A 19,163-nucleotide genomic window follows, 5' to 3' on the forward strand; every position below is an offset into this window, starting at 1 on the left:
CTGGGCCAGGCTGCCGAGGGGGCACTGCGGCTATCACTCACCATAGGGCTGCCACGAGCTAAGCTGACTCAAACAGCATGTAACACAAGACGCTGGACTATATCACATTGATCTCGGGTTCAGTAAGCATCAAAGACATCACAGTACCCACCAAACTGCCTGATTCAACCTACTCATCTCACAGAGAAGGAAACAGGGGCAGAAGCGAGGGCAATTCTCTGAGGTCATCACAGCTGTGGGTGGAAAAGCCAGAAGAGACACTCTCTTTTCCCAAGTCCAAAGCCAATCCTCTACAGGTGAAAGCAGTTTGCACAGTTCCAATATCTCATGAAAAACATGATGAGAAAGCCCAGGCCAGAGAGGCCAGGCCTGGCGTAATCCAGTCTCCAGGGTTCTTCCCAACCCCACCTTTCCCGGAAGTCCCTCTGAGCATACCCCAGCCTTCTGGCCCTTGCGTGGGGAGGGACTCCAGGCTGGCAGCTCCCTGGGGGCAGGGAGCACAGCAGAGTATTCACATGCTCCCCTCTCCGAGTTGTTATCTAGTGCGATGTGCTCTTATCTGTGGTTTCTAAATGGCCCAACAAAGTGTGTTACAAATACGCTAAGATCTCTCCTCCATGGGGGCTTCCTGGACCCTCCTTTTTCCTTTACACAAACATTCTGAAACCTGCCTTCAAGGAATTCATCTCATCAACCTTACACATTTTTGTGACAACTTGGAACTCGGTTCACTAGTGTTTGTCTGGTGGCTTTCCAAGTTTATAGCAGCTTTCAATTTCTTGTCTATTCAATGGTCTCCTTTCCACATGGAAGTGAAGTGAGACTCACAATGTTACCCACATCAGAAGGTCATTGCGATGGTTCAATGGCATAACGCCAAGTGTCAGGCATGAAGGAAAGGCACAAACTGTTACGGTTTGTGACTTTTTAAGGCTATCACACAATTAATATTTCATAAGAATTAAATAGGAATTGTTCCTCCTGAATTAGACAATGAGTTCAAGCTTATCCCCTTGCTTCTGCTCACCTCCTTTTAGCTCAGGGAGCTGCGGTGTGAGGCAGATGGCAGGAGCTCAGGGCAGAGGAGGCACGGGAGTCCTGAAGTGTGTGATCCTGTCTCACAGGACAGGTGAGAAAGCAGAGGCGGAGAAGGGTGAGTTTCAAGCCACAGTGCCATCCCGCTGCCTTTGCCCCATGCAAGGTGCTTTCCGTGCCTTCTACCTGGCGTTGCCGCAGGGGCCTGGCAAAGCATCGCCGTTTCCTTGGCCTTTACCTGTGTCCGAGCTCATGGGCGATGGTGAACGCCAGCGGCAGGCCCGAGTCTTCGTTGATGTTACAGCTCAGGTGAGGCTGGCACATGCCCGACAGGTGAGACAGGCCCAGCGTCTCACAGGGGCGGTTGAGGCCGCCACAGATGTCTTTTCTGGAAGCAGAGGACAGAGGGCATGAAACACCTCCCACACGGCCTGGGCGAAGCTGCGTGCTAACCACACTCAGTGAGGTCTGTGAAGCTTCATCCAAGTAAGCTTTAAAGGTCCATGTGAGCACCAGGAGTCATTTGGAATTCATTCAGATTATTCTGGTTTCACCTCTTGATTAATGAATCTCCCTAACATCTAAGGAATGAGAGAGTTTATAGCAGATGTTTTATTTTGAGTTGCTTTTGCTCTTGATCTCAGGAAGCTAAATTATTTTATTTGTTCAAAAAAAAAAAAAGAAGAAGAAGAAGAATCTGGGTGAAAATTGAAATTCATTTAGAATTGTAAATAAGGAAGGGACAACAGCAGTCACTGAGTTCTTTCAAATGTAAAATAGTTTTGTTTTTTCTGAGATCTGGGTTCAAAACTCATATGAGGACTTTTTCTCACTCATGAAAAAGGCAACTTCTCTGATAAACCCATCCAGAGATCAAACCAGTTTTCTTTCTAGCTTCCCTACCCTATCACTATTGATATGGGAGGGGATGAACAATCAAAGTCAGAGAGAGAGAGAGAAAGAGAGAGAGAGAGAGAGAGAGAGAGAGAGAGAGAGAGAGAGAGAGAGAGAGAGAGAGAGAGAGAGAGGCATTATTCCTCTTTTCACCAGTAATTCATCCGCCTCATTATTTCCCTGCCCTGGAAGAGGAAAGGAAAGACTCCGGGATCTCCACAAAGCTAGTTAATGCTCTTAAGTAGAAAAACGTGCACCCACATCCTGCTGGGACTGTTTCATCCCTGACAAGCGTCTGAAAGAGTCCTTCATTGGCCACTTGGTTTTCTTCGGTCAAGAAGAGCTCTTTGCCAAGAGTGACTGGCGCAAATGCCAACGAAGTGTGAGCTTTCGTCAGCTCCAGACCTTCAGTGCCTAGGTTTTGTGCGGACGCCATTTTTGGCCACGCATGGCCTGTTGTGTGTGTCCACTGTTTGTGGGCCACAGAAAAGATAATGCCGGAAGCTTGATCCATTAAGTAATTGTTCATTGAGTGCTTACTACGGGCTAAAGAGGACAAAGGGGGTAAAAAAGAATTGCAGGAATATGGCTTTTGTAGGTAACCAGCCTAAGCTCCCCAAAAGAACATTAGCTCGACCTCCCCCGGGCACGGGGTTATCAAAGAGAAAACATGCCTGAACATTCAGCCACCTGCCCCATTTCATGGAGTGTGTTCAAGCCAAAACCCATCCTACTGACTGTGACCGTACAGATAACGCGGCTAACATGGACCTCAGCATAGTCTTCCAGAGGCCAGCTCTGTCTTATCCCTCCCCCCCTTCCTCATCCTACCTGTTTATTCAGACCAGCGGCTCTCAGCAGGGGTGTTATGCTCCCCTCCCCCTCCTCGGGCACATTGGGTAATGTCGGGAGACGGTTTTGGTTGCCACAACTTGGAGGAAGGTTATTGGTATCTCACGGATGGAGGCCAGAGATGCTGTTGAACACACTACCGTGCACAGGACACCTCCTCACAACAAAGACTGATGCAACCCAGAATGTCAGTGGGGCTGGGGTTGAGAAATCCCGCTTTAGAAACTGGAATACTCTCCACTGCATAGCAGCTAATGAGGTTCATCATAAGCCCCTGTTCTAAGAAAGAATGATCCAAGGAGAGCAAACCCTTGATATGCACAGTAAGAGTATAGCCAGAGCCGTCTATCTGGATTTAAGTCCCAGCTTTACCTGGTAATGGCAATGAGATTTTGGGCAAAGGGTACAACCAAGCCTCAGTTTCCCCACCTGTAAAATAGGAGTGATTGATGGCAGTCAACCACCAGTGTTCTGTGGGGACTGAATGGCATGGTGACTGTCCTAACAGATGTGGCACAGAGCGTGGCTCATGTAAAACACTCCGCAGTGCCAGCTCCCTGTGAGGGTGAGAGAACTCCTGCTTCAGAGAAGAAAAGAGACCGAGCTGAGACACAGCTGCCAGGTGGTCAGTGCTGGTCCTGGAACCCAGGGTTCTTCCCTGGAGACAGGTCCTGCCTGGATTGGTCTTTTCCGGGCTTTCTGCCCAGTCCCCCAGGTTCCCTGGCTGCCTGCTGCCCCCCCCCCCCCCCCCAGCCTCCAGGCTTACATCCCACACCCTCATTAACCTGTTTCCCAGGGGAGCTGTTGATCAATAGGAGGTGTCATAATCCCAATGAAACTAATGTGATAGGCTGATGCCACAGATTTCTTATGGAACATCTTGGCAATTTTTTTTTTATCAATAAAATATATTTTTAAAATAAATAAATAAATAAATAAAGAGAAAATATAACCGCTGGGCTAGGAAAGGGGCCAGCATTTTGCCAGCGGACACAGCTTATTAACACAGGGACTTGCTATCTGTCCCCCCACTCATATGGGAGTCAGGAGTTGTTTAGATCGTAGAAGCTACCTTTAGAAATGACCAAGAACAGCAAAGAGTAGGAGAATCTCATGAGTCTGAATATCTGGCACCCCTTCCACCTGCCGCCCGCCCTGCCTGCAGCCCCTGGCCTCCCTGTGTCTCTGCGGTACCTGGTGAGAAGGACGGCCACATCGTGGTGGGCAGGGTTGAGGTCACTCTTGGGATTGATACTCTTCTGCCACTTACAGAAGCTGGTCAGGGTCTTCTCGGCATGGTGCACTATCTTCAGGCCTTGCTGGAGGAGGAAGAGGAAAAGATTGGCACGGGTGAGGTCACCGTGGCGGGGCCCATCAGGTCAGTCTCCAGAAGAAGCCGAGTGGGATGAGCACGGGGTGAGTGCCTCAGTGATCTGGCAGAATTTGGCAGCGGCCAAGTTCCTTCTCTGAGCGAACCCTCTGCTTAAACACTACGACTCGCCTGACTTCCACTAAAAGAACCGGGGGAGGGGAGAACTTAAGACAGAAGCGATCACTCGGACAAGAAACCCTTAAAGGGAAACCAAGAATATGTTAGCAAAGACCCGCGGCTGTTTGAAGTTCTATTTCACTGGCTCTCTGCTTCCAAAGTCAAATGCAAAATGAACAGACTTGCAACAAAAAGTTCTTCCTTTCATGAGGCATCCGAGAAGGCCGGGGTTGCACTGGGTGGCTCCCTGCCAGTCCAACCTTGGTGGTTTGACATCTGTGGGTGAAGGGCCACGATTGGGGCCACTGGCTGTCGGGCAGCCACTGGGATGCTGTAGAAGGTGCCCCAGGCTGCAGCTGGCAGGGCTCCCAAGGCATCTTGAGGCCCACAGTTGCTAATGGGGATGGGAGGAGAGTGTTTGTTCCAGACTAACTGGGTGAACACTTGTCAGATGAGGGAGAAGGAAAATGGGCTTTCAGCTCCAAGGGCACTCCAGTTCCACTGGAGTTTCTGCAGGAGAAATTCCTTTCCCGTTTGGAGGTAAGGGAGGGTTCTACCTGGAGAAGGACTATGCCCAGGGCCCACTGGAAGCTCAGGCTCTTACTCTGGGCTCAGCCCCAGGACACCACACACCCTCTTCATCAGCTATGAACCTGCTCCTCACCATCAGTGTTTTGGTAAGGCCACACCCAAATCAAAGGAGGCCTGAGAGGCTCCAATGCCTATTAGAGACTCTCCCAGTCCCCCCCTCCCCCCCAGAAAGGAAGGGAGAGGAAGAAAAAAGAAGGAAATAAGAGGGAGGGAAAGAGGGAAGGAGGGATTAAAAAAACCGGAAGGAAGCATTTCTTTACCATTATGTGACAGAGAATTTTACACCTATTCTTTCATTTAATTGCATCCTCTCAGCATTATTTGTAAAGAGAGCCTGGTTATGTTCATCACTGAAGAACTAGCTGAGGTCACTCGGGTCAGATACTGACAAAGGCAGCGAGAACCAGGGCTCCTAGAGGAACCTGCGGTTCTAACGGGACCGGCCGCCCCACAATGTCCTTTGAAACATGGGCTGGGCTCACCGCCTCGGGACACCTTACACCAAATCACGTGTATCCGTCTCAGGAAAACTGAATGCTGATGCACACAATACACACAATTTAGACGGCTCTCGAGGAAGTCATGCTGACTGGGAAAAAAAATCTCATCTCAAGAGGCGCATGCTGGATGATTCCATTTTCCAGCACTCTTGCAATGACAAGGTCACAGAGCTGGGAAAGAGATGAGTGCTGTCCCAGGGCCAGTCGGGAGGCAGAAGGGAGGTATAAAGGGTAGTATCCCCTCCTCCTCATTCCTGAGCCAAATTCAGCGTCAGCAGGGGCACAGCCTCAGCACGAGGAGAGTCCTTTTCCAGATGTTGCTGCATAAACTCTGCTTCTAGTTTTCCCGGCATTAGGGAGAGCCCATTTCCCTGAAGGACCATAGGATCTAGGCCTCCAATCCGCTTGTTTAAATGATGAGAAAATCCGGGCCAGAGAGGGGTGGGACCTTAACCAAGTCTACAGCAGGCTTTGGCAGAGTAGGTCCCAGAGCAGCCACTTCTAGGACTAGTGGTTCCCAAGCGACTGAAGGCTTCTTCCCATGTGCTTGCTCTGAGTAACTGGAAAGCTTTAGCAGTTCGCCAGTAGAGGCTGAGGATTACCGCTTAGTTCACCTCTCACTTCCACAAGTAGACCCTCTACTCTCTGTCTGTCCGCCTCCTACTCACTGTTCACTTCTCAGTCCCCTCCATGTGCTCTTCTTCTGCCACTCTGTGGGCTCATTGTCTAATTCATTCTCAGTCACAGTCCTATTTTGGGAAATCACCTATAAGCTATTGACTCTCAAACCCATACCTCAGTCCAAATCTCTCTGACAGGTCACGTTCATGTATCCAAACCTCTTGATGGGTATGTCCTTCTGGATGGCACATAGGTACCCCCATCTCAGCATCCCGGATATTCCTCCCCTGCATGCTGACCTGCTGTTCTCCCCGTATCCTCGGGCTTAGTTACAGGGACCACCATCAACCCAGTGTCCCAATCTAAACATGCCAGTGTCCACCTACTGGCCTCCTCTCCCTCATGTCCTGCATCCCAGTGTGTCCTCCTGGGCTGCTCATTCTACCTCCTCTTCATCTTTACCCCCAGCCACCTTAGCTCAGACCCTCACCATTGTGTGCTTGGATTTATGCTTGCAGCATCTCTTAAGTGCTCTTCTTGTTTCCTTGTTCTCTCTCATCCCATCCTCCTTGCTGTTGCCAGGTCAACCTAGTCAAAACCAAAATCTGCCCAAAACAGACCCAGGATGCAAGACCCTGCGAAGTCTAGCCTCTAGGAAGCTCTCCCTTCTTTGGCCGCCTCACAGTTTAAGCTCCAGCAACCTCCAAACTGCTTCTATGACCACTACCCAAAAGCCACATTCCCAGACCCCGTGCTATTTTTTACCTTGCTCTCTTCAAGCTGTTCCCTCTACCCAGAATATCTTTCTCTCCTCTCTTTCCCCTCTTTAACCTACGAAATATCTATGATTTCTCCCCGCTGCTTTTGTTTGTTCTTCCTACAAGTGAAGTGACGGCACACGGAGCTGAGCTGCTGACCACTGCTGCTGTGCGCTGCCCCTGTGAAGAGCTTTCCTCTACAAGATGGGACATTCAACACAAGTTCAGTGGCATGGTCTTAAGGAAACCTTACTGCTTTTCTGCTCAATGTCACGACTCTTCCAGCAGATTTTAATAGTGCACACATTTTTTCCAGTCCCCTCAGCTCTAAATCTCCAAATCTCCTAAAAGATTAAATCCAAAGAGCATTTACTCATTTAGTTTTTTGAATGCAGTTGATCACAGGTGCCTTGGGGAGAGTCATTCGCTGTGCCTCGCTGCAAGGCAGCCCTAAGCCTGCACGAGATGTGAATGCACGGCAGAGATATTGCGCGGGCTCACAGCGAGCCTGGGGAGACTTGTGCTGACCAGTTTCTGTGAAGCAGTTCCTAATGATTTGAGCTTGCCTAAACAAACCCCCATCCGCACGAATTTCCCCCATTTCCTTTGTAAACAAAAATGGATTTTTCCTTTTTGTTCTTGCATCAGTTTTTTCTCACCTCATTTTCTCAAGTGAGTCCAATTCACTTCCCGCGCCCCTTTCCTATGCTTTGGAGGAGGTGACCTCACCGAGCAGGGAGGTGATCCCGAGGAAACCAACAACAGCTCACAGAAGCAGGCCCAAATGCGAAATGGAAAATGATTTTGCCAAGTACGTGGCTTTTATTATAAGTTGGTCTGTCCCTTTTAAGCTCTTTATAATGGAAAAAAAAAAATCTTGTCTTGATTTCTTTGAGAAGTCCTGCTGGTAGCAGCTTTTGATTCAGCACACAATTTAGCCAGGCGTGGGTTCCCGGAAGAAAGAGAATGGCAGAGAAGAGAAAAGCAGTAAAAAGTTTAATCTGAAAACTTCCCAGGTGCTTAAGGAGTAACTCATCAAACTATCAGAGGAAAAGGTATTGGTCTTTCATTTAAAAAGGGAACGAGTCTTCGCATTCTTTGTTCATATTGTTAACGTTTATCCTGAAACAGCAGAGCTGCAGAGGTTATTACAGAACCACACATCACCCCGGGGACAGGAAATTGTCAGCCTGGATTCCCAAAGCAGGGGGTTTTCAGCTCCAGAGTCTCACAAAGGCGAGCCCCAGACGAAACCACTGAGACCAAGAGGGACAGTCCCCGTGAGGACATTCACTTCCTGCCTGCTGTCAACCTTCTGCTGCTTCGTACGCCAGCTGGACACCTGATGGCACAGTGATGTGGGCCCTCCCGGCTTTATCCCAGCTCCCTCCTCCCCTCCCAGTACTGTTTCTATCCTGGGCTTTAAAGAAGTCTCCAGCCTCTTAGGACCCTGATCTGACCCTTTAGGCCTGTGGCACAGTGTTCTCCTCTGGGAGATGAGCTAATAATAGTAAAGAGTTTATGGAGTTGTTGTGGGACCTAAATGATGGCAATGATAATTATAAGAATCATAAAAATGATACTAATAAGTAACACGTATTGACTGGGTTCTAAAGCCCAGCCAATGCTATTACGTGGGGTAACACGTTTGATTCTCCCAGCAATTCCAGGCAGTAGAGGTTATCATCCCCATTTTATAAAAGAAAGCTATGGAGGCACAGACAAGCCAAGTGCCGCCCACCTATCCAGAGTTCAGGGAGGGGGAGGGTGGGAAGCAAGCAAAGACCAAAAAGGCCATGACCGTCTCTGCAGGACGTGGTGAGAAAGCGGACATCACCGGATCCCCACCTTCTGGTATCCCCTCTCTTGTCCGTTAAGTGTTTTACTGCAGAAAGGAAGCAGGGAGTACGAAGGTACAGGTCAGAGGAGAAGAGGGAAACTACCCCTTACCTCTTCCTCTTCAAGTAGAACCAGCCGCACTACAACAATGTGAATGGCATTGCCGATGCTGGGGTTATGGAACAGCCCGGTGACCTAGATCAGAAATGGAAACCCATTAGCCCATGTGAATGGATAACAGACAAATGCCAGGGGGCAGGGGGGAGGACATCTTATGGGTTAACAAGTTTTGTTGGAGGAAAGAAGGAGGAAGGCCTCCAGCCCAAACCGCATTGTGATATTTAAAGACAACATTTCCAAGGTCATAGATCGGCTGTGTGCTTAGGGATTGGTGCGTTTCTTCTCTTTGCCCCTGTTCCTGACCCAGGGTCTTCCTCTCTCACTATCAGTGACCCAGGCAAATGTCATTCCCCATTCAATAGAACTTACTCTCTGGGAAGCTAGAAAACATCAATCGTGCAAAGGGTAAGCTGGAAATCCAGGATCATTAACTCTATTCTAATTCTAGCTCTAACCACCTTGAGGAAATCACATTCTAGTTCTTTGTGCCTCAGTTTACTCATTTGTGCACTGATGGAAATCACTAAGATAAAGTCCTACTGAAAGGACTGAGTCACTTGATAAATACTTAGTAGAAAGTGTAACTGGTAAATTACAAATTTTTCTAGGACACACATTTTTAAGAGAAAGACTAATATGTCCTGAATTTCCATCCTTCATCACTTCAGCAGGGAATGGATTCATCCATCTATGTTCAAAGCACAACCAAAACAGGAAGGTCTCTCTCATTTTTGGTTAGTGTGGAGCATTTCTAATGCCAGGTTCCCCTTGAAGTCTGACGTACCATGTTCATGATGGTGAGGATGTAGGACTCCACGTTCTCGCTCCCGTGATACTCAACCATCTTGGTGTCGGCCACCACCAGCGTCTCCACCCACCTCTCCCTGCTGATGGAGCGCCGGGAGATGCGTCTGCGGGGCCAGGCGTTCCTCTCCCACTCCTCTCGCCGCTGCTCCAGCGTCTGGGAGGTGCCAGGGCTGTCTACACATTGAGCAGAAGGCAGTCAGTTCAGTCTGTCTCTCTCTCCAATATTACCCACTTCCACTTGTGAAGATGCAAGGCCATAAATTTAATTTGTGGTTAATGGTGTATGAATGCACGTTTTTATATATACATGGCTGCAATGGAAGAAGGGACCAATTTTAAATGAATATGACCAAGATAACCTCATTTCTCCTTCCTAGTCTCCAGCGATGGCCACCCAGCCTCAGTTCGAAGGCCTCCGTGGCAGGGCACTCACCTCTGCCCAGGCATCTGGTTCTGTCAGTCAGTCCCCTCCTGTGCTGAGCGGAAACCCCACTGCTGTCCTTCCCCTCATTACCTGCCTGCTCTTAGAAGCAGTCTGAATCCTGGCCCTCCTGCAGGGGCTGCAAGCATGTCCTGCCCTCTCCCTCTGCTCTCTGTGAGTCGGATAGCTGATTACACTGATTTGCTATACACCTCTTCCCAGTTCCTCAATTTTGCTGTCTATGTGAAATAGAGCACAATGACTAATAGTTACAAAAAAATGAGACATAATTGCAGGTCTGAGTCTATTCAAATGCTCTTATTGTGAATTTTACTTGAAAATAACAAAATTCAAATGCTATTATTTGAATTTTACATCAAAGTGCTTTGATGTAAGGCTTTTGGAAAATAATCTCGGGCTGTGGAAGCTTCGGAGGGAAGTCCTGTGAAGGCTCAGAGAGGGGGAGATGGTTAACTTTATCCGCGGTAGAACAACTTTCTACTTCCCTCCTCACGTACCTGCATGGGTAAGTATGACTCCCCTAAGAAAACCCCAGAAATGGTATTGATGGCTTCTAATTCTGCACCCCTTCTTATGCCCCTGTCTGTCACCTTCTCCTCCCTTCTGGAAGCTCACGGGAAAGTTATCAAACTACAATCTGTTTCCAATTCTATGCAAACCAGGGAGCAAGCCATGCTGGAGCCCATGTGGGGCCATGTTTCGGGTCCTCACACAGGATGGTCCCTCTCACACAGGATGGTCCCCTCACACAGGACGGTCCCCTCACACAGGATGGTCCCCTCACACAGGACGGTCCCCTCACACAGGATGGACCCCCTCACACAGGACGGTCCCCCTCACACAGAATGGTCCCCTCACACATGACGGTCCCCTCACACAGGACGGTCCCCCTCACACAGGACGGTCCCCTCACACAGGAGGGTCCTCCTCACACAGGACGGTCCCCTCACACAGGACGGTCCCTTCACACAGACACACAGGACGGTCCCCCTCACACAGGACGGTCCCCTCACACAGGACGGTCCCTTCACACAGGACGGTCCCCTCACACAGGACGGTCCCCCTCACACAGGATGGTCCCCCTCACACAGGACGGTCCCCTCACACAGGACGGTCCCCTCACACAGGACGGTCCCCTCACACAGGACGGTCCTCTCACACAGGACGGTCCCCCTCACACAGGATGGGCCCCCTCACACAGGACGGCCCCCTCACACAGGACGGTCCCCTCACACAGGACGGTCCCCCTCACACAGGACGGTCCTCTCACACAGGACGGTCCTCTCACACAGGACGGTCCCCTCACACAGGACGGTCCCCTCACACAGGACGGTCCCCTCACACAGGACGGTCCCCCTCACACAGGACGGTCCCCTCACACAGGACGGTCCCCTCACATAGGATGGGCCCCCTCACATAGGATGGGCCCCCTCACACAGGACGGCCCCCTCACACAGGACGGTCCCCCTCACACAGGATGGGCCCCTCACACAGGATGGGTCTGAGTGAGGAGCAGACACTGGGGAAGGACCAGGTGAGTCTCGTGCAGCCTCTGAGCGCCTTGTCTCTCCTCCTCACTCAGGGGAGATTTCAAATGCCAGAGGCATCAGCGGCCACAGAGGAGCCATGGTCTGGAATGCCCTCGCAGGAGTGTCTTGGGGCAAGAGCAAGTCGTTCACAGGAGAACTAGAGGCCTCGGTGCAGGGCTGGGCCACAGACCAGGGCATCCGAGGCCACAAACTGAAGGCCAGGGTCTGGTTCTGATGGGAGATCTGAATCCCACACACACTGGGCTCATCCTTTCTCAGCTTTCCTTGCGGGTCCCCTTCATTCATTCAAGGGACATGCCACCCACAGCAGGCTCAATGGGCCATCGCATTAACGTAGACATTTGTTCTTCCCCAACCTCTGCACTTTTCCCAGCATCTTTCCCGCCTCCAACTCCCAAACCCCAAAGTGAGCACGTGTCAAAACTGGGCAAATGTTGCTTCTTAAAGGAAACACTCTTCTGGAGTAAGGTGCTCTCCTGCCTCTAAGGGATAAGAGGTCCTATAAGGAACTAGGCATTCCCATGTCGGATCTGAAACTTATTAGTTCATTGGAGAAAGTGAATTGTGGGCAATTTTTTTCTTTTATCTACTTTATTATAGTTTCTATATTACTCTTATAGACGTTCATTAGAGAAAGTAAAATTGTGGGCAATTTATTTCTTGTTTCTGCTTTATTATGTTTTCTATATTACTTTTATGGCTAGAAAAAGAAACCTTAAAAATATGGTGACGATCCTGACTTTGACAAATTTTATAATTTAATAGCAGCATTTTGCTGGACTTCTCTAATTCTCTCATTGATGTCTATCTTTTTAACCAAGGCACCAAAGGCTATTTTCCCCAATCACGTTAAATGGTCCCTTAGCAACAGCCTAATAATATAATTTCCTACATATGTATTGAGAAGTAGAAGTCTGCCCAATTTGGCCATTTTACCTGGTTCTCCAAAAGGAGAGAAATAAACCTGGGGGGCGGAGGAGGGGAGAGAGGATGCAAAATCCAGGAGGGGGAAAAAAGGAATTATTCCAACTAATAATCCAGCCTTTCTTCTATGAAGGCAAGAGCTTTGAAAATCTGAGCCAGCACTTCCATTAAGAAATTAGACATACGTGAGGTCTGAAGGGAGACGCTGAACTTAGCCAGATGAACACTCTCCCGGGGCAATGGAGAGAACACCGGGGCCCGCAGGAGCACAGGACAATACGAGCGCTTGAAATGTGCTAAATTCAGAACTGAAATGTTCTGTCAACTACACCCTGGACTTCCATAGCCGGTGTGAAAAAAGAAAAGTAACCGATCACAGTAACAATGTACCCCAATTTCATATGGCAATGATAAGATCCGCGGATCTTGGGCTCAGTGAATTATTAAAATCAATCTCACCTGTTTCATTTTTATTTTTCTCTGGGCAAATAGGAAACTGGGACTTGCTTTTGTGGCTCACATTATAGTTTTATTGCACAGAATGTATTTGGAGCTCAAGGCACATCAATCCAGGGTCTCCTATGTACTTGCTGTCCTGTCTGAATCCCGACTCACAGAATTGCTCTGATAAAGCAGGAAATCGGGATGTGGGCTAAGCATCCAGCAAGAGACCTGCCATGTCCTGGAGTCACCGTGTCACTTTGTGGCCTCAACCATATTTTGAGACTAAAACTATCCCTACATCAGTAAGCCCCCCCTCCCCAGTGCCCTTTAGGTCCCTAGAGAGACTCAATCAGAGATCCCTTTCTTGATCTCTAAAGTATGCGTTTTAAGGCATTGGTATTTCAAGAAGTGGCGTTATCGGAGTAAGACTTTTCTAAATAAACTAACAGTTTAGTGAAACAGAAATCCCACGTTGCAAAACATTCCAGCAGAATGAGGCTTGGCAATAACATAAATTAAACGTCTTTCCCTGGGCTTCTCCTGACGGACCCTTGACAGCATGCAGCCCGGTGGTCCCGCCCCCATGACTTCCACCGTGTCCCGGGGTTACGCTCCATCCATCCTGCTGACAAGCCAGCCCTGGGGTAACCTTCCCGCCTCTGCTCCCTCTGGATGGTGAGGCATTTCCTCGGCAGCTCAGTGTGCCTTCGCGTGGCCAGCCTGACATACCGTCCCTGGCAGGTCCGCTTGCTTTCTTGGATTCTACATTGGAGAGTGTAGGTTTTGCTCTCTAATCCTCCATCTAACTCCTTGGTTGTTGGCCCAACAAGGCAGCTTGCTCATCAGACATCGACCACACATCACTCCTCCATGAGATGGCACTTCAGGCCTGCGGGTTTAGAAACGGGCTCTAGGATGTTCTCTTCTCAAAAATGGGACAGTGAACTCAACATATGTAAACTGTGATGTTTAATTAGGCCTCAGGTTTTGTGCAAGTATTTTCTTTCCCCTGTGCTGGTCTCTCTGGGGAAAGATAAAGTGGGGGCGAAGGGTTGATCGTGTAGCCTTTAGAGAGCTCAGAATGGCTGGATAATTCCAAACGGCCTGACCCTACAACACCATTTGCATTTATACCTAGTGATGAAGGGACATCAGTTCTCCGCTGTAATTATGTTACCCTTTGCTTATCAAAATGAGCTTGTGTTTCTGAACCAACACAAACCAAGAGGGTGGGAGGGATCCAGAGAGGCTGAAAAAGGGCTGCAGCCAGAGGCTGGGGTGAGATTCTCATTTCACTGCGAAGACTCCATAAAGTGGACGTTTCCCATGTCCATAAACGAGCGGTGGCTGACTCTCCGTGGTTCCCAGCATAGGGGCATGCAAGTTGAACGGTGCCACCAGAGGAGCTGAACGAATTTAAAGGGAACGAGTGAAACTGTTCTTCCCAGTAGGAGCATGTCCAAGCTCACACAGTAGTTGCAAAAGCAAAATCTCAACCTACCCATCTCCCAATTCCAAGCCCAGAGATCAGCGACTCCTCTGGCACAAGCCCATCTCAGCCCCGTGTGCCTCCTTCCTGAATGAGTGTATTTACCACCAAGAAGAGTGACTTCTGAGGACCGGGGTTGGGGAGAGGAAAGAAGTGTCCATGCTAACATTATCAGGGATATAATCTGGGTGTGGGAAATCAAAGACATGTGCATAAATACAGGCAACAATGAACTCCATCCACATCCATGATGGACCATACAGACCAGTGCTCATTCCTCCCTTTTGAGTTGCCCCTTGACATTCAAAAGGGAATGGCATGGACAGCTTCCCACCGGCCCAGCACAGCCCCTGGGAGGCCTGAGTCAGTAAGAAGTTCTCCAGATTTGAATATCCATAATTACTGAGACGCTCGCTCTCCTCACATTGGATATGTTCAAACATTTAACATTTAAATTAGGATGCCCTCCCAGGCCAGGGCACAGGTGCTTTGAGTAGGAGCAAACCCATAACCTTGACCTTCCAAACCCATAGCCTTGATTTTCCACACTCAGAGCCGGCAATCAGGACAGTGACCCAGGCCCTTTGCCAACTGAAAACTGAACTTGTGGGAGTATAATGAGAAGATAGAAACCACACAACCATCAGCCCAGTACTGCTCCCATAGTCTGCCTTCAGCCATTTGAAATAAAAATGGTAAGTCCCCCCTCAACCTCACCCAGCTACAGAACCCACGCATCCCTGTCATTTTCCTTTTTCAGGTTTCCTATTGATGTCAATTTAATGGAGAGTGACAACCACCAGCAGCAATTTGTAAAGGATTTCTGTAGTGCATACACTGGACCAAATGGATTTTCTGGGTATTCACCGAAGGCTAAAAACAGATTTAAATCTCCCATAACCCTTCCTACAGAAGAAATGCTATTAACACCACGCTAAAGGACTATTCTCAGAACCTTAACAAGCTCTAAGTTGAGCCTGATTCACACCTGGGACATCATTCTCTCTTAGACACTCTTTATAAGAGAAAAGAATTGACCGACTGATGAAGGCATTAATAGCAATAGCTTATATAAAGCAACATCAAAGACATTTAAGAAAAAGAGTTCCTGAAGGCTCAAGCGGCTTGCTAAATCACTGGGCAGATCAATGTTCTGCTTCTCCACTCAGGTCTGCAGTCCAACGTCATCATAAAGGAAACTGGAGAATCTCATGTAGAAAATGATCCTGAATCCAATTTCTGCCACCAGAGCATGGAGTCAAAGAGATGAGACCCATCACAAACCATTCCAGAGGCTCACCAGGCCTCCCTTTTCTAATCCCAATCACCAAGTTCCTCCCCCCCTCCCGCCCCCAACAGTCCCCTCTCTTGAAAACAAACACTTACTAAGCATCTACTATGAGCTAGTCACTGTCCAGAAGTTGAGGAAACAACTTGCATCTATTTGTAAAGACTCGCCACAAACAAGTGAGACAACCAAGCTAGCGTGGCTCAGCGGATGAGTGTTGACCTATGAACCAAGAAGTTACCATTCAATTCCTGGTCGGGGCACATGCTCAGGTTGTGAGCTCAATCTCCAGTGTGGGGCATGCAGGAGGCAGCCATTCAATGACTATCTCTCATCATTGATGTTTCTCTCTCTCTCCCTCTCCCTTCCTCTCTGAAATAAATAAAAAATATATATATCAATATTTTTTAAAAATCAGGGGTTGTAATATGCACTGCGGTTACAAACGGAAGTGTAGGGGAGAATGTTCTTAGAGAGGGTGATCAGGAGAAACCACTTCAAGGGAGCAACCTGTAAGCTGAGACTTAGGTGATGAGAAGCATATGTGCAGACACACAGGGAGAATGTTCCAGACAGTGAGAAGAGCAAGTATGAAATCCCTACAACAGGCGCAAGCTTAGGGCACCAGAAACTATCAGAGCGATTGGTTGGGCCATGATGAATGTGAGCAAGTGGCCTCAGAGACCATCCGGGACAGATGGGGAGGGCCAGAGAACATATGGCCTTGAGAGACGGCAATGAAGGAAGCACATAGAGATGATGTCATCATTTCAGCTTTTCCTTTTTTTTTTTTATTTCTTTATTGATTAAGGTGTTATATATGTGTCCTCATTACCCCCTCATCCTCCTCCTGTTGTCTGTGTCCATTGGTAAGGCTTATATGCATGCATCTTAAGTCCTTTGGTTGATCTCTCCCCTTACTCTCACCCTCCCCTACCTTCCCTGAGGTTTGAAGGTCTGATCGATGCTTCTCTGTCTCTGGATCTGTTTTTATTCATCCGTTTATGTTGGGCATTATATCCCACGAATGAGTGAGATCATGTGATATTTATCTTTCTCTGCCTGGCTTATTTCACTCAGCATAATGCTCCCCAGGTCCATCCATGCTGTTGCAAATGGTAAGAGTTCCTTCCTTTGACCTCAGCGTAGTATTCCACTGTGTAGATGTACCTCAGTTTTTTTATCTGCTCATCTGCTGATGGGCCTCTTCGCTCTTACACTGAAGATTCCAATAGAGCTGTTCGCTTCCACCATTTTCAAATACCATGTTCTTCCCCTGAGCCAACCTTATCTCAGCTCAGGACCTCACTCCAGACCATGGCCTGGTGAGTAACTCTTGGCCCTGTACCATTTGTTCCCAGAACCCGGAACCTTCTCGCCCTTCCAATCCCCGCTCCACCCTCCCCATCGAAACTCACAGGGAACTTTCCAGGTGCCTATCACTGATTCCCTGCAGGACAGCAGCCTTGGGAGCCGGGCCCGTTGCTAGACACCATTCCATTTTTACTGCTGACCGACTGTTCCTGCTTCCTTTCCAATGACTGTTTTGAAACGCATAGGAAACACTTTGGATCCACAAGAGGCACAGGAAGTTCTAAACTAAAGCTCTCGCTGAGCTGCAGCTGGCCTGGGGCCGTGCTGCACAAACAGACGCCGGTGGCCTTCCTGGCACACTGCCGCTCCAGCGCCACTCCCGCCACCGCGCCCTCTGTAAGCAGAACTGTGTCAACAGATCCACAGCCACGTCCTCCCACGGAGGCGGCGTGTGAGCCGAATGTCATCACTGCCTCCTCACAGCTAGCTCCTCCAGCCTCCTCTCTGAAATGCCCACAGGGAGAACTATAGGGCCTTTTCTGAAGACCACTCACCACACACAGCACCATGGCCCCGGGGCCTGGAGGGACCCTGACCCTGTGCGGCACAGAGGGCAGCATCGCCACCTCGGTGTGGGCACAGGGTGATGCCCACCTGCGGAGGCCTAAGGCTGAACCAGCACTGCTTCGTCGCTCCTGAATTTGGGTAACTGACCTGACATCTCCCTGCCTTCATTCCCTCACCTTTAATTGGAAACATAGTGAAAGTGTATCCTGTGGAATTATTATAAAACAGTGAGTGGATGCATAGGACACCGAACAGTAGTTGGCCACAGCTAATACTTAACTGACAATGCAAACATGAATGAATGTTATCTCTTACTATTAATAACTGATCCACTAAATAAACACTGGCTGGAAACCCTAAAATGCTCACTGTCGGTTACTAGCAAGGACAGCATCAGGGTTTTGGAAGATGGTAGCGGGTCTCAGGATCACCCCCAAAGGCACCTACTCCCCCCCGAAAGAGAAGCTGGGTTCACGTGCTTTGCAAAGGCAAGCTTTGAATGTGTAAAGACAAGCTCTGGGGGATGAGAAATACTCGATCAGGAGGAAAAGTGCGTTATGAGAAGCTAGCCACAATGCCTCACCTGGGCGTGGGTCTGCCTTGGGCAGGGGTGGATGAGCGTGCAGCGCTCGCCCCGTGGAATCAGTTGCGCGTGAGTGAAAAGGTTACAGTACGTGCCAGTGGGGCCAGGGTGGGGAAGAGTCAGTGAGGTTGACAATGTAGTACAGAATGAAGACAAGGCCACGTCCAAGACCACGGAGGCAGGCGAGAAGCTGTGATCATTCATGTGACCAACTGTCCACGATGAACCGGTTTGGCCTCTTGATTCAAACCTCACCCCCGCCCCCGAGCCTCCTGAGTCCCTCAGGGAGATGGACCAGATGAGCTGAGCTGATACCGTGTCCGCCCCTCGCTGGACACTGAGATTTGGCTCACTCAGCCCAACAGCTGGTCTCAGGATCGCCAATTGCCTGGGGACCACTGGCTGGGCCAACAGCAATTCAGGTCATGGCAGCACAGGGGACCTGGCTAGACCCCATGTAGCTGGGCTTTGTTTTAAAATACATGTGGGAGTTGGGAGGAATTCACATCTCGATTTTAAAGAAATGCTCATCAGATACGCCACATTCCACACCCTGGTGATTGCAGAAGGCCTGCAAGCTGGGGTCTTTGGGCTCTGAATGGATGTTTCTGGCACTGGGAGGTGCTTCCCACTTCACAGCGTGAAACACAACAAAGGGGACAATCAGTATTGTCAAAAGGGCCAATCAGGGAGCCATGCTGGCCCCCTCCTCCATCCTGCTTTCTCAGGAGCTATTGTGTGTGATGCCCCAGTCAGCAGCCGCCGGGCATGCTGGGAGCTCACTGCTGGGGAAATCAAGCTCTAGGGAAGCAAAAACAGATCGCAGGGACAGGAACCACGGATGTACCAAGCAGCCCCCTCATTAGTCCTCACAGGAGCTTCTGAAAACATAGGCTTACAGCTACACCTTTTTCTTGTTTATTCTAAAGCACGTTTGATCCTCAAAACTACAAGAGGCATTGCAAATGGGAATTGGGAATGGACCCAACAAGGGTGTTTGATGTATGTAAGGAGCCCGCTTTAGTCACCAGAGGGGCTAACGTGGCCCCAGGTGTA

General features: G+C 49.3%; 1 protein-coding gene across 2 annotated transcripts in view; it reads right to left on the bottom strand.

Annotated features, from left to right (window-relative positions):
- ADAMTS12 (ADAM metallopeptidase with thrombospondin type 1 motif 12) overlaps nucleotides 1-19,163 on the bottom strand; it is a 150,974-nt gene that overhangs the window by 57,407 nt on the left and 74,404 nt on the right. For both annotated transcript variants that reach the window (XM_045571875.1, XM_036409331.2), the window contains exons 4-7: nucleotides 9,484-9,680; nucleotides 8,691-8,774; nucleotides 3,976-4,100; nucleotides 1,274-1,423 (exon numbers count right to left, since the gene is read on the bottom strand). In XM_045571875.1, the coding sequence (XP_045427831.1) occupies nucleotides 1,274-1,423; nucleotides 3,976-4,100; nucleotides 8,691-8,774; nucleotides 9,484-9,680 (556 nt within the window). The remainder of the gene's footprint in view (nucleotides 1-1,273; nucleotides 1,424-3,975; nucleotides 4,101-8,690; nucleotides 8,775-9,483; nucleotides 9,681-19,163) is intronic.

This window comes from Pipistrellus kuhlii, unplaced genomic scaffold (genome assembly GCF_014108245.1).
Source record: "Pipistrellus kuhlii isolate mPipKuh1 unplaced genomic scaffold, mPipKuh1.p scaffold_m20_p_4, whole genome shotgun sequence".
Lineage (NCBI taxonomy): Eukaryota > Metazoa > Chordata > Mammalia > Chiroptera > Vespertilionidae > Pipistrellus > Pipistrellus kuhlii.